Raw genomic sequence first — 15,354 nt, 5'->3', positions numbered from 1 at the left:
GTACAAAATTGCCATAGCTTTTATTAGTATTCCTCAGGGGGTAAATTTACTCAGCGTGACTTGAGAGTCCACAGAAACCCCTCCAGCACATCATCAGACATGGCTCATAACTGTAAACAGCATTACTGTTATAACAGTTTTTTAAATATTAGTTTAATTGCATATCACGAAGTTTGCTTTGGTTCCTGAATAGGAACTCTCACAGATGCTTCTGTATTTTGGGCTTATCTACCTTAACGTGTTTGAAATTTAACTCTTCTGCTACAGCGATACCCCATACAAGGTCCTTCCGATTTCGGGGCAAGGATACATGAAAATGAGAGAAACAAAATCGTGATTCATCTAATTGTTTGTATCTTTATATGAAGCACATTTTTGTGCAGGAAGGGGGGTAAGAAGGGCAGGATTCAGAGCTTCAGCTCCAGGCCGGACGCTGTAAATTGGAGTTGCAAAGCGGCAAGCGTGAGGTGAAAGCAGAGGCCTCCCGTGTGCCAGGCTGCTGAGGCCTGAGCCCCTCAGCGGCCGGGCCGGGCCCCGTCGGGCTGCAGAGGCGGGGGAGCGCCCCGGGTCCGCAGCCCCGGCTCCTTCAGCCGCCGCCGGTCCCGGCGGCCGGTGCCCCGGCGGTGACGTCAGGCCGCTCGCCGTGACGCCTGCGCTCAGCGCGCAGCGGAACCGGCCTGCCCGGGGAGGGAACCGCTCTCCGTGAGGGAAGCGAGCCGGCGGCCGGGAGGTACCGGAGCGCACGTGGGACGCGCTCCTCACGTTCTGCTCCCGTGCCCGTGGCGGGGCGGCAGGCGCAGCCCGCGCCGGGCTCGGGGCGGGGGGGGGACACGCAGGGACAGCGCGGAGCGGCCGCGGGGACACGCAGGGACGGCGCGGGGCGACTCCGCTGCCACCGTGGCACCGGCAGCGCGCTGACTGCGGTCCCGGCGTGCCCCGCGGGCGCCGCTTCCCGCTGTCCGTGCCGAGGGCTCCACCTGCAGCCGGGCCCGGGCGGGAGCCCAGCTCAGCCCCACGGGCAGAGCAGGGAAGGAGGGAGGCGCCGGGCTGGGCTGGGCACGGGTGCGGGAACCCCGCTCGCCCTTGCCTAAGGGGCCCTCCTTGGGCTGGGAGCCGGGCGCTGTGGGGTGGTGCCCTCGGAGCCCCGGCGTCCCGCGTTACGTAGTTTGGCTCTGAAAGAAGAGCGAAGGTGATAGAGGTGCCTGCGTGTGCCTGTTGCTCCAAGTATAGCTGGTTTTCCCTTCCGTTGTTTATCCAGGGAGCAGCGGGGCATGACTCCTGCTGCAGCTCTTCCCTCCCGAGTCCCAGCTCCAGGGAGCCTGTGTGGCGTTTCTGTGTTAAAGCACAAACTGTATGTACTGTGTTGCAGGTAGGCCCCGCCTGTGAATGCCTGGTTAATGCACAAGGGGCTTTCTCTGCTCTGAGAAGTTGCCAGGGAAGGCAGACACGTGGGTTGGCTTCAGGCACTTGTGAATACTTAATTAGGGAAGAGGACAGACCGTCTGCTTGTTCAGACTCTGTCACAGAAGACCGAACTCATCATGCCGCTGCATGAGTTGGTGGTGGTCTGACACACTTGGTACCATGTGCTTTTCTGATTATCACTCATCCAGAAGGGTTTAATAGAGCTCAGCGAGACCAAGGACAAGGTCTAAGGACTGGCACACTCCTTAGTGATGTATTGAATAGCTCCATATGTGTAGGAGTAGCTGAATAGACCTGAAAGAGGATACAGGTGGAGAGTGAAACAGTGAGGGGAAGGTATGAGGAGAAATGCATAGAATTATCTAATCTGAAAGCAAATTAAGAACAAAAGGAAGTACTTTCCGACAAATAATAAAACTCGTTGCCTCGGGATGAAGACAGTATAATTGGGTTCAAAAAGGATTTATTCAAATGTATGGAAAAAAGATTCATTGTTACTGCTTGATTCTGCCCCTGTCTCCTCAGGAAATCCCAAACCAGCTGATTGGTTTCTAGAGCTTGCAGAATAAAAGATGATTCTACAGAAGTGCTTCCTTTGTGTACTCCATTCTGAACATCAAAGCTAGCTACTTCAGAATAATTTCCTATTTCAAAAAGCTTTTTTTCTGCCTTCAAAAGCAGAAACAAAAAACCCCAGGCTAGTGGTAAAACACAATCTGACAGTATTAAACCAGTGTAAATACAATAGTTTGAAATCATACTCAGTAACATTTGCACTGGTGGTGTCCAGCACAGATACTTTGGATGGAGTGAGACCTTGAGGCTAAATGATTTCAGCACAAGAATAGTGGTTGCAAGAACAATATAATTACAACCAGTACATCAGCTTTGAATAAGCAGCTGAACAGTACATTATGGTCTTTAGGTACATAAATCACATAATTCATCAATTGAATAAGAGTTGCCATAAGTCTAGTATTGAAATGCTAGATTATGTGCGTGATTTTGAATTTTTTTTTAATACTTCATAAATATTTAAGAATTAACTTTCCTTTTAGAGGTGGTGTCTAATTTAGTTCACCTGTTTATTTTGAATAAAAAAAAGAATACAAATGAATGAATAAAAACCAAATCACTAATTTTGTAGCCTGCTATTACAAACTGCTGCAAACAGGTAAAGGCTGTGATGTTGACAAGAACAGCAGTTAATGTCTTGCTCTACTGGACACGAAGTTGATGGTTTATTTGCAGTGTGTGGATTCTTTTGAAGATGGGCAAGGTGTGTGCTGTTTTTGGAGGATCCCGTGGGATAGGCAGAGCTGTGGCAGAGCTCCTGGCGCAGAAGGGCTGCCGCCTGGCCATCCTTGCCAGGAACCTGGATGTGGCCCAGAGCACTGCCCGTCACCTTGGTGGTACGTATGCTGCTGTGCACCCCTCACTGCTCCCTCCTTGTTTAACTAGATGGAAAGGAAAATAAAGGCTGAGGAACATTAAAAACTATTAAAATTGCTCCGATTCTGTTTTCACAATAGTCCTCGAGAAAGTAGATTACCTTTTTTATCTGCATGGTGGCAATTTTAAGATGAATGGAATTGTTTGGGGGTCACAATAGAGGTGGTGTGAAATGAGTCATCCTCAGCTCCTGAAGAAGCCAGAATTGAGACCAGTCTGCTCACACTGAACTTCTGACTCCAAAAGGCAAAAAATATAAAACAAGGAATTGTCACATAACTAATGAATACTATACTTGAAAATCGTCTTTATTTAATTACCTGGGGATTAAATAGGTTCCTTAAATTATAACTAGTTCAACATCTGTTTTGCAACTGAGCTGATACATTCTGAAGGAGGTTTATGAATTAAATACAGCTTTTATTGTGACATTACATATATTTCAATACAGCAGGACATCTGGCACTTAGCTGTGATGTATCCAGTGAACAAGAAGTCCAAAAGGCTTTTGAGGAGATGCAGAAGAATTTGGGTCCTATTAACTACTTGGTTAATGCAGCTGGGATCAACAGGTTGGTTGCTCCTGACAAGACAATAGGTAATTCTAGATGCAGGCAGCCCACTGTAAGGTGCTCTGGCCTTTTGTGCTTAGTAAGAGTGTTGTTAATGAGCACATCTGAAAACAATAATAAGTCCTTGCCAATATTTTGTTTCTGATGGCAGTAAAATGCTAACAGATGATACAGCTTTCACTGTAGTTTCTGCATTCTGAGTTTGACTTCCCACTCTATTCTTCTACTTTTTCTCCCAGAATGGTCCAAAACAGTGCTTGATACCACTCTGCAAACGAGGCTCTTTGTCTAGAAGCATGGCTAACTTGTTTTTTGCTATGTGTAGTTCTTGCAGCATTGTCATTTTGAATGCTCAAATGTATGGAACCACATACACCCCATTAATATTCTGCCCAACTGTCTTTTTTTGTGAGTAAACATGATCGGGGGTTGTTCACTGAATTCTTTGGGTTTTTTTTTTTGTTTGTTTGTCAGGGATGGTTTGCTACTGAGAACCAAGACTGAAGATATGATAGCCCAGATTCACACGAACCTTTTGGGAACAATGTTGACATGCAAGGCTGCTCTAAAGGTCATGATTCAGCAGCAGGGAGGTGCTATTGTCAATATAGGTAAGTTGTTTGTGTAGGCCAGTGGAGTTCTGTGTACTAGTCTTCTAGAAATGTTTAGCAGGTGAAACATATTACATTGCTTGTTACAATTTACTTGTTTTCCTTTTGATTTAGACATTCTATATTTAGCATTTCTTTATGAGTGCTTATTCTTTTGTGTAATTTCAGCAACTTCTAAATAGCTTTTTTCAGTAATAAACACCTCAGAGTTTATATTTTATTGAAAAAAGAAACTTTGCTATTCTTACCAATTCTTTCAATATCTATATATACCAGCTGCTGGCAATTAACTAAGAATTGATAGATGTAGTCAGTTTCTTTCTTTCTTTATTTATTTAATGTGGGCAAGGATACTTTTTTTAGAAAAGTCTTAATTTTACTTTCCTTGTGCTTGTTGGTCAACATAGATACATGAATTATACAAAAATCATAACTAATTGGGACATTTGCTTATCCTAGCAGGCTAAAGTGCATAAGGTCATGCATATTTTACTCTTCTTGTGATGTCATTTTTCATTCCAAGTTTAAAACTAAAATGATAAAGTGAGTACAATGTTTCAAGTTACCCATTTAATCTTCTCTTTGATGTTTCTTTATTTTAGGGAGTATTGTAGGACTTAAAGGCAACCCTGGTCAAAGTGTTTATAGTGCTACCAAAGCAGGATTAGTTGGATTTTCACGCTCTCTTGCCAAAGAAGTAGCAAAAAAGCAAATTCGAGTCAATGTTGTTGCTCCAGGTTAGTTCTTGAGAAATTCCTGCATCCTTGACTGTTGCAATTCATTAAGACTGTGGATATTTCTTGTACTCTGAAAGTAACTTTAGACTAATTTCTATTATTTTCTTCAGCTTTGTAAGTAAATATTTTTAATGTATTTTGTTTGTTTGAAGTATAATACATTCTTTTAGAAAACCTTCAGTCTTTTCAAGGGAACACCAAGAAATTTGGAAGAGTGAATCTACCTATTCCTCTATCCATTATTACATAATGAATGTAGTTTTTTTTCTTTGATCCTTCTTCAGAACTTGCTGTCCTTGCAGATGGAAGGATTAGATCTAATTAGAGACAGAGAGCTACCCTTGTCTCCAGCTAGAGGATGCTTGTTTGTTATTACAGAAACATGACAGACCATAAGAAAGCTGTCATAAAAGCACCCCTATCTCCCTGTAGTAAAAGGAGGAAGTCCTGAAAGTTTTTTCTGTGAGCAAAGGCTGTGATTTTGTAAGATGATCTAGTTCAAGCAAACTGCCACCCTTAAGGAAAAACCCCTTCTATATTTTCTGAATTTTTCCACTCATAACTGTGTACACTGCTGCTCACCTTCTGCTACCTCTGATGCCTTTCAGAATTCTACGTGAACCTGTTCAGCTTGTGAACTAGGCAGGAAAAATACTTTTATTCTTTAGTGAGTTGAGCAGCTCATCCACAGCCGTCATAAAGGGGCAGAGTATTACAGTAGAAAGCAAAAGGGAGTCTTTCCCTTCTTGATGGCAGCTAGAAAGCAGGTAAGATCAGCTCTTTATAAAGCTGCAGCTTTTGTGTAGAGTTGTGCAGCAGTGGGAAAGCCAAATCTCAGATAATGAAAAACTGTAAAAAAGGTCCTTCAAAAATGTCAAGAAATATTCTTCAAATGAGTGCTCTAATAGAAACTATGCAAGAACTGCCATAAGTTCTAAAATAGAATGCAAACACTTTAAAGTCAGAGAGGGTTTCTTGCCAGACATTTTGTGCTCATATTTTAATTGAGAACATTTTGATGTAATGAGTATATTTTTTCTTTTAGAAAAGTGATATTAAATATAGTTTTTGGATTGAATTTTAGTTACCCATTCTTGTTTGATTTTGTTTGGGTTTTTTAAACGGACTTCTATAGATCTCTGCGTTTTGGTTATTGCATCATTGCTTCCAAAAATGAAAAGTATTTTATTGGTTAGATAAGAAAGTGGTTTTGGCCATCAAATGATGTGGGCTTCTTTGGGAGACTTTGAAGAATGGTAGCTGGTGCTGAATCCTGGTAATAGATTTCACTTTGTAAGATTCAGTGGGAAATCCACTAGATAAATTTAGTTGAAGGTTAGGTAACTCTTCATATATCTCTCTGCTCTTAGGCTTTATTCACACAGAGATGACAGCTCATTTGGAAGAAGATCAGCTGAAGAAATCAATTCCCCTTGGAAGATTTGGAGAGCCTCATGAAGTTGCACAAGCTGTTGTCTTTCTTCTAGAATCCCCATATATTACAGGGAGTGTTCTGGTTGTAGATGGAGGCTTGCAGCTTATGACCTAAGTACTGCCTTGAATAAATGCCTGCTTCAATGTCATGATGGTAATATATAAATATATTCTAAATAAAGGGAGAGGGTTGGAAATCGTTTGAAGATTGATGTACATAATTGACTTGGTCTTTTTTAGTCAGAGGAGAAATTCAGCAGCAGTGAGGTGCAATGTGTGTGTTTAGCTGCCTGAAAGAGTCTGTTTGGTATTACAAAGTCTGTGTATGAAACAATTTGAAAAAAGATCTGGTTTTGATACAATGATAGCTTTAATAATGTGTTGATATGTTTTTAAAGCACTGTATTTTTATAAAGTCCTGTTTGCTAATTTGGGATAGAATGAGATTTTATTTGAATTATCATGTTACACAAAGGTTAATAAAGTGCAGAGATATGTTTATTGGGTGGCAGGTATGATTGCATCAAGTTTTTCAAGTAGGGCAAAGATTGTGAACTGCATAGTTTTGCATTCTTATCAGTTAGTCCCTACAAAGTAGCAAGGAGTTTCCTTTGAGCTTTGTTTGTTTGTACCTCACACTACAAAGCTAGGAACTTCTAGATCTTCAGCATACCTGAATTGCCTTTAGAAGCTTTAATTATATGCAATGTGTTTTTATAAAGACAAAGCCTACTCGGTTCCATTCCTGAATGTATGTACAGCACTCGCTCAATCCAGGGGCTCTGGTGTGTGCCCATTGGAGGATTGCTACAGAACTGGAGCTGCTAATCCTGTCATACTCTCAGCTTGAGCTGCACATGCACTGCTGAACACTACAGCCGCAGACCTTGCTCTGTAAGACACTGCAAGGACTCAGTAGATGTTTAGAACATGTATCACTTCCAGAGCATGAAGTCAAGGTGTTTTGTGTTTTGCCCTGTATCTTCATGAGCACTCAGTTCAGCTCTTAAGTTGATGCTCCCTCATATGTATGTATAGTCAATAAAATGGCCATTTATTTTATTCAAAGCAGCTTTTGAAGCACAGTAATTTTTCTGCTGTAAATGATTCTGAGTTTTCCTGTCTTGCTGAAAACTTACCAAATGTTTGACCTCAGGCTTTTCTATTGAGCTTGAGTAATTTTTGATAATTGATGTTTTTATTGTCTCTGAAAAAAACTATGAATGTGGTTCAGGACCTTCACTTCTTAGCTCTGGTGTTCATTGCATCATGATCCAGATGTTGATTCAGCTTTTGAAATTACTTTCCATCTTGGCACACACCACAATACAAAAATAAGAGATCTCAGTGATGATAACTGTGTCTTTAAAGTTGGAGGTTTTCTTCCTTTGTGCAGCTGAGAAATTTTGTCTTTGTGCCAGAAAACAATACATCTTCAAGCTTCTTGCAGGTATGTATTGAGAAATAATACAAGGAGTACTTGTATGATCAGGAGATTTTACAGTTGGTTGTGCTACTCATTTTGGAATATAAAATACCACAGAAGTAATCCTTCCAGGAGTCCTTATCTTCCTGTTATCGCTGTTATGTGTCATATGTGTCTTTGCACCAAGAATATAATTGCTAATTATGTTTTTCCTTGATAGAAGGAGTTGGCCAGAGATGATGTGAATTTTTTCCAAGGGCATTGAAGGTGAGGAAGGACAGCTGGTACATTTTCACTAGTCAAGTAGGAATATGTCAGTGACTTGGCTGCTGCCCATACCTGCCCTTGGTATTTTACAAACAAACCCTGTGTGACATTTCTTGACCAAAAGCCAAACCTAAGAAACTAGAAATAATTTTCTTTTAGTAAGTTCTGACCCTAATTATTATTATCCCTTTTTTTTTGGAGGGTAAGGGAGTTGTTAAATAGTTATTAGCAATTGAATTTTTAGTTTATATTTACAATTAAAACCTGAAATAATGAAGAATCTCAGCATGCCCCACAGAGTAATTTCCTCAAAAAGTTCCAGTACATACTATGTTTTTATTATTGCTGTTGCCATAGGGCCAGACTGAAGTGTTGGTAGCTTTAAATCATACTTTTATAAAGCTTCCCTCCTCCCACCCCCCCCTTTTCTTTGAACTGGTAAATTAGAACAGAAAACTGGTTAACATAATGCTGGATCTGGCCTGGTGTGATGTCTTGCACAGGGGATGTAGGGACTGTGCAGGGTAGGTGACAGATCAGGTGTGTGTCTCCTTAGAAGACTCTGGTACCTCCAGCAGTTTGTGACTGGGATATTTGAACCCACCACTGTGCAGCTCTGGTTGAGGCCTGCAGGCATTAGAAACAGCCTTCAGGTGCTCTCTCTGTGTTGCTTTTGAATTTGTAGACTTCTTATCTTATCCTGCCTGCCTTATTCGTACTGAAGAGTCATATTTCTTTTAATTACTTGTTGCTGGAGAGCTCTTTTTTATCTTAAATTGTCTTTGCTTTACTCTTCCAGTTTTTCAAGGAGGGAGCACTAGGTAGAACTTCTTGCAGAATTCACTGTGGATCTATTTAAAAAAATTAAATTATTTTATGTTTTGTTTTATACTGTTTCCAAAAATGATGCCTAGGTGTTTTGCTTTTTCCTAACCTTTGCACTTTTATTTTCAGAACAGTAACTCAGTCCTGTGTAATTAATGGTCAACTTGGAGTTCATTTCCATATATATGTACAAAAGTCTGAATTTTTGTATTTTTTTCAGCATGAATTGTTCTCAAATATCTGCAGTGAGTTTGGTTTACTGGTTTTAACACCTATTTCCTCGGTGAAATCATTCTGCTATTTTTTTAATTCCTTAATCTCTTTGGGACTTTAACTTAGTGTTACTGGAACACACTGTGGCATTCAGAAACTGCTGTCTCAGAACCCTTAGAAATAGATTGTACTTTGCCTGCCCCAACAGAGGAACTGTGGTGTTTTATTGGCACTGCAGAACAACTGCTGATTCATACCCTTTGTCTTCTATCTTTAAACAATGTACTGATATGACAACTTCTTTTGGCAGCACAGCATCTTTAATAGTTTTTGGCAAGGGACTGTGTCAGATGCTTTTAGAATTTCAAGTATGCACCATTATTAGATCTCCATACTCTCATCTCTTTTAAGTTCTTCTTTAGAAGAACTCTAAAATGTTTATCAAACATGACTTTCATTTGCAAAAGCAACTCTGTATGTTTATCCTGTTGTTTTCTTGGCTTTAGAACAATTTCTGGCACTTTGCTATGTACAGAAAAATATATTTAGGCTTTAATTCCCTGTATCCCTCTGGAATCTCCTCTCAAAAAACAAGTGGTTCTTCCCACCCACTAAAATCACAAGAACTTGCTGTCACGTTTGCCAGCTTCCGGTCACTTGAGGCAGGTTTCACTCAGAAGTTTCCCACTGCAGTTACTTGGTTTCTGTTAGAACTGGGGAGTGAAAGCCTCATCTTTCCTCTTTGTCACTCTTTCCTCTGTAACCTCTCCCAGTGTAAAGGAAGGAGTAAAACCTTCAACAAGGTGCCTCCAGAAGTTCTCCTCGAGTTCCTCCATGGTACCAAAAACTGATCATAGGGATTTGTTCAGAGTCTGGGGATTTTTTTCCTCAGTGGGTTTTCCTTCCCTGAGCACTTTGCTTTTTATTTGATCATCTGCTTGCCTTCTACAGGCACAGTTCCTGTTCCTGAGGTGCCAGTGCACTTTTGCAGATTATTCCTCTGAACTCGATCTGGCTGTAAATGTTACATTCATTGACTGATTAAATTTGACTCCTAAAGCTAGATTGCTGCTTTTACAAAGGTTGATGTTTAAGTGCTAGGAGCTTCCCCCTCTCCACAAAAATTGTAATTTGATGTGTGTATTTAAAATCGTTGTACTGAAGTTCAATACATTCAATCTTGGTGTTGTTATTGGGCTGCATCTTAATTTTGACTTGTCTTTTTGGCTTAATTTAAATATTTTATTATATGTTGCTTATTTTTTATGGAAGTCTGTGGTAGTGGACTTCTGTCTTTATTAATAAACTTGGTCAATAGAAATAAAAGTGAAATAAATGCAGAAATAAAAGTCACCATTAAAAAAAAAATCACTATTCAAAAGTAGCATTTTGGCTCAGGCTGTGTACAACTGGGGTGACCACAGCCAGAGCTGGGTTGCCCTGATCAGTTGCATGAAAAAGAATATATTAAAACAGTGGTCTTGGCCTCTTCAGTGTGACATTTATCCAACATACTCATGATTGCTGTCTGTCATCACAGTTACATTGCTGGCCTTAGACATCTCAGATGTCATAGCTATGGCTATACATATCCATCTTAAAGGTGTGAGTACCAATATCATCTAATAACACAGTTTACCTTGCTAGGTTTGGAAATTCAATCCGTGTTTGATTGGATGATTTAATATGTTGATATTTATTTTTATGACTCTTCTATGTATTTTGTATCAATATCTTTTTTATCTTACTTCCATCATTATTCTGGTATGTCTGTTTTGTCACTGTCCTTGATTAAAAGCAGACATCTGGGCTTTACATCTTGTGCTGCAGCATTTATGCCAAGCTGTATATAAATGTTTGGGGTTTTCTACATATGGGTGTTTGTGAGTCAGACTGCACTTGACTGACTTAAAATGATTGAATACTCAATTGAATTTTTAGAACTTCAGGGCACTATCATATTAGATATAGTTTCTGTGATTCCATTCCTAATGGAAATGAGAGAATGTGCTTTTATCCATCTGATGTTTCTTCACCTGCTCTGTTGCTTTAAAGTCTCCTATGATCTCTTGAATATTAGCATCTTTTTGCCTCTTTTTCTCTTTAAGAATAGAGTATTTTCTGGATTCCCACTACTCCATGTTTCTGCAGTTTCTAAAGAATCTGTAGTCCTGTTCTTACAACTGTTTTTTCAGGCATGCATTGGAACTTTGCTTCATCCACCTAGTTTTGGGAGCATTTAAAGAAGGCTGCAGTGCAAATCTGGTATTTAACTTACTCTGTGTTTTATTCCACATCTTTTCTCCTGCCCCACCCCATCTCTCTGGTTTGTACATGACCTTTCACTACCACCACAGAATTTCTAAAGAGACCATCAAGGCAGGTTTTGAGGGTGGCTGCTTTTGCAGCTGTCATTTAATTCAGCATGCAGTCCTCTTACACAGCAACCCTCTTTCTGACTCACCCATAATGATTGCTTTGAGTTTTTACTCAGCTGGGTTCCTGCTTCAGAGAGGATATCCTTGCTAAAAGAAGGTTGTGTACTGCAGTACACAACCATGACAGTTCACTGTCATTTCTGTGACCTGCCTTTTCACTACCAAGTTAGGAAACCTAAAATTGTTCTTCGTTGGCTTTGAGTTTGATTCAGTTCAAAGTTCATAGGTAGTGTGATTTGCATGTTCTGGGGTTTAGTTGAAGTCCATTGTAAACCTAGAAAGTTAATTGTTTTGTATGTCTTCTCTGCATTCTTCTAATGTTTGGGAAGATGATGGACTACTCTTCATCTTTTTTCCTAGGTAGGACATTGGAGCCTGACTTCTGCTTATTTCTTAAGAAATCTGTTTGTAACTTAGAATCTGCTGTAGTGAGCTCACTGGCTAACACAGTCTTTTCTTGCTCTTGAGGCATCTGTTGCAATGGATGGGCTGGATGGGCTCTGAGCAACCTGGTCTAGTGGGAGGTGTCCCTGCCCGTGGCAGGGGACTTGGAACTACATAATCTTTAGAGTTCCTTCCAACCCAAGCCATCTGTGATTATTGTCAGTAAAATTCTGTAGGAGGACACAAAATTTCATGAGGTGGTTTTGGTTTGGGAATTTTTTAAAATATTGCAGCTGTAAGGAGGAGCTCTGGTGGTGAACAGCTTTTGCAGACTGTGGTAACAGAAATATATAGTGTTGTCTGAGGTGGTGCATACTGAGTGAGTTAGGGTTGTATCCCATGAAGAGATTTCACTGTGGCCTCCTGAGGGCAGTCTATCCTAAGGCATTATTGTATTGGTGATGACTTGGTGAGTAAACCTCTATTGTTTTAGGGAAGTGGAGTTGCCCGTGTGGATGCAAAGCTGATGCTGGCATCCCTGTTACTGGTTTTGTAAAATCCTGTTCCATATATCCTCAGCTGCTGGGGGTTGTAAAGCATGACTTTTAAAGATGGAAAGGATTTCATACTGAGATCAGTGAAATTTGGATAGGAAGTGGATATCTTAATCCCAGCCTGCAAAATCTCTTTGTTATATCAGTACCTACAGTTAAATATACATTGTAATGATTATTTATTGCTGAAAGACAAATTTTCCTACTTTCATGTGTTGCACAGTGCGAGGTTGTATTACATGACCTGGAAATGTATATTGGCTGTTGCAATTATGTGACTTATTTTTTTGGAAGAACAGTGTAGTTCCTTTAAGTAAAGCAAATGAAAAATGAACTCCTCAAGTCCAGGTGCTCCCACTTGATTCAGTTAATCAGTGTTTGAAAAGACAGGTCAAGTGTAGTTGTGGAGAGAAGTCATTCTGCTTAGTGCCTGAAGAAGTAAGAACTCTGCTAAGTCCCAAGTTATATTTGATTTTCATACACACATTGTGTCCAATTTCAGATCATATGCTAAAGGCTTCATTTTGCTGTAGATACGTCTGTTAGTAAAAAAATGCTACCTGTACCTTGCCAAACATCTTTGGATCAGCATGTCTATAATCACAACTGGTCTGGTATTTTTATGGTTTTATTTTCTATGTTAACAGCTCATATCTGGTAAGGTCTGGGATATGTTTTGTTCATGGTATATAACAAAACTGCCGGTTCAAATATGTCGGTATCAAATGCAGTGGGACAGCACCCAAGTAAAAGCCACCAAAGCTTCCTTGGGATCATTGCACACACACCAGGGCAGTGTCAGTGGGAGCGTGGGGGGCAGATGTCACTGAACAAATGGAGTTTGTGGGTGTTCCTCAGCATTTCCCAGGCTGCTGGCTGATGGTACTGAGGTGCCCTTGCATGTGTAGTGTGCTGATGAGTTTGCTATTGCTGCATGATTTTGAACAGTTTGTTTAAGAATAAGTGCAAAATGATTATATGGCATTGCTGAAGCTTGTTAGTGAAGCAGTTTGATGTTTTGTGAATTCTTACTTGCAAATCTTCCAGCTCAGTATTTTTAATGCTGAATGCACTCAACTGCTTTTTCCAGCTCTGTGCTAGAGGCTGTACTGTCAACACTTGGATGCCAATGACCTGTTAAAAGCTCTCAGTTGCAGTGATCCTCTCAGTATGACCTTTTATCCTAGTTTTTCAGATAGTTGGTAAATTTCTACTGCAGAGTTCCTACAACTGTAGAGAAAAGAAGGAATATAGTAATTTCTCATGTTTTGTTTAGATGTCATTTAGTGTGCATGTATGATTTTTGATGGTGAGATGTTCCTGTCAGCAGCAGACTGGAACTGCATCCATTCTTTGCAGGCTCTTGTAGCTCTGTTGTTGGAATGCATATATAGAACAGAGAGCAGCTATAATTTTATAGTTCACCTTAATTTTCAGGACAGCAACATGGGAGAGGTCCTTAATTTGCAATAGATTACAGGTGTGGTTCCTGTTGTATAGCAAGTCTTATCTTACTTTCAGCACCTTTTGCAGTAGCTCAGAAAGGTCCTGTTTGGCAGTCTGGGTTTTGTAGCCTCAGTTCTCTACAAATACTCTATGATGTATTTGAGTTTTGGACAACTCTTGGGCCAAGAGTTGTCCAAAAAAGCTTGATGACAATATGTTTCCCTGAAACTGTGTTGTTAAGCACACAGGAGAAAAGTCCTAACATAATCCATTTGGTGTGATGAGATTTGTGGAGCTCCTTCTGTAGGTGTTGTAATCATTCTGTGCAATGTCCATGTACTGTTACTTTTTTCTGCTTTCTTGTTCTGCAGCTGTTTCTGGACCATTTATGCTATTGCAGAACTAGAAAGTGATAGCAGTTGCAAGACTTGGCCAGTCCCCAGGGTTACCTGTTACACTGCAGTTGTTTTATAAAGCACAAAATTTCTCCTTCTGGGTGGTGTTGGAGTTCATCTCCATCTGTATGGCTGCTGAAATCATTTCTGTGCAGATCCTGCTGCTCCTTGTCTGGCTTTTGTGCTCTAGATGTGACTGAGCATTATGTTCCAAACACATTTTTAGTAGAGATGGAGTACACTATTAGAGAATTTTATGTTTTAATTACTTCTGTTAAAGAATGCAAAATGGCCTAATTTTGAGTTAGAGTTGCAAGCTTTAAGACAAGTCAAAGAATACTGTGTGCTGTCTGGAATACATTGTAAATTCCTTGGGGCAAGAACTGTGTTTCCATCTGCCTGATGTGTTTCATGTGCTCATATTTCTGTTCAAACAGAAAATCTGTGCAGAGGGAAGGCTGTTTCTTTTAGTTCAGGAGAATGATATAAATGTCAGTAAATTCTATCCCTTGCATGTACATTTGAATGGTGAGGGAGTGAATTAGACAACATGCATAATCCAAGCAGGCATTTCTAGTCTATGCTTGAATTTATCTGTAGTGCACAGTGTGGGTTTGGCAGCTGGGTCATGCAGTCAGAGCATGCAGCTCATCCCCTCAGCATCATGGCATGTTGGATAATGTGAGTTCATGAAGTACTTACATATGAAATCTGTTTGGGCTACTTGCAGAGGTGAGGATGTAGCAGTCCAGATGTGGAAAATCAAGGCATTTCTTAGCATACACCCTAAGTGAATTAAAATAGACCTTGAAAGTGGTGATACAGAAAGAAACAATGATTTATAAGCTGGGGTTTCAAGCTGGACTGGTTTTGATCCCCAACTGCCAGTTAACTGTGATGGAAGCAAATTGTGTTTGTTTACTAATGGTTGCTGTTGCCTTAAAGCTGTAGGATAAAGGCACTGTGTGCTAAGGTACACCAGCAGCTGCAACAACCTTCATGCATGTGGGATTTTGCACCTCACTGCTGGTATTCTTGATAGAGGTTTCTGTTGTCATCCTGATCGCTGTTGAATTGAGTCTCTGATTGCTGTGGATATGCTTGGACTGATCAGCTTCATGTATAATTAGAAGTCTTCCCATACCTAAACTGGAAGTCTTGCAAAAAGTCAAGGC

The 15,354-nt window shown here is 40.4% G+C and overlaps 1 protein-coding gene across 5 annotated transcripts; it reads left to right on the top strand.

The window, feature by feature from the left end:
- The first annotated feature begins 572 nt into the window (after window positions 1–572).
- CBR4 (carbonyl reductase 4) lies at window positions 573–7,302 on the top strand. Of its 5 annotated transcripts, none has more exons than XM_077177290.1 (7): window positions 613–730; window positions 1,259–1,369; window positions 2,677–2,837; window positions 3,332–3,449; window positions 3,924–4,060; window positions 4,663–4,797; window positions 6,168–7,302. In XM_077177290.1, the coding sequence occupies exons 2-7, from the start codon at window positions 1,272–1,274 to the stop codon at window positions 6,344–6,346; spliced, it is 828 nt and encodes a 275-aa protein (XP_077033405.1). In that variant the 5' UTR covers window positions 613–730; window positions 1,259–1,271; the 3' UTR covers window positions 6,347–7,302. The 5 variants fall into 5 exon arrangements, with proteins under 5 accessions (XP_077033406.1, XP_077033405.1, XP_054489190.2 ...); XM_054633215.2 differs by having other exon boundaries at window positions 615–730; window positions 3,329–3,449; XM_077177291.1 differs by lacking the exon at window positions 1,259–1,369 and having other exon boundaries at window positions 573–730; window positions 3,329–3,449; window positions 6,168–6,732.
- Window positions 7,303–15,354: the final 8,052 nt, after the last annotated feature.

This window comes from Agelaius phoeniceus, chromosome 4 (genome assembly GCF_051311805.1).
Source record: "Agelaius phoeniceus isolate bAgePho1 chromosome 4, bAgePho1.hap1, whole genome shotgun sequence".
Classification (NCBI taxonomy): Eukaryota; Metazoa; Chordata; class Aves; order Passeriformes; family Icteridae; genus Agelaius; species Agelaius phoeniceus.
Note: the sequence above shows the minus strand (reverse complement) of the source record. Positions and strands in the feature narration are given on the sequence as shown.

Coding starts and splice junctions, on each gene's coding strand:
- CBR4 (XM_054633215.2), top strand. CDS start 1,272: ATGACTCCTGCTGCAGCTCTTCCCTCCCGAGTCCCAGCTCCAGGGAGC. Junction 3,450..3,923: donor AATGCAGCTGGGATCAACAG/GTTGGTTGCTCC, acceptor TTTGTTTGTCAG/GGATGGTTTGCTACTGAGAA. Junction 4,798..6,167: donor AGTCAATGTTGTTGCTCCAG/GTTAGTTCTTGA, acceptor CTCTGCTCTTAG/GCTTTATTCACACAGAGATG.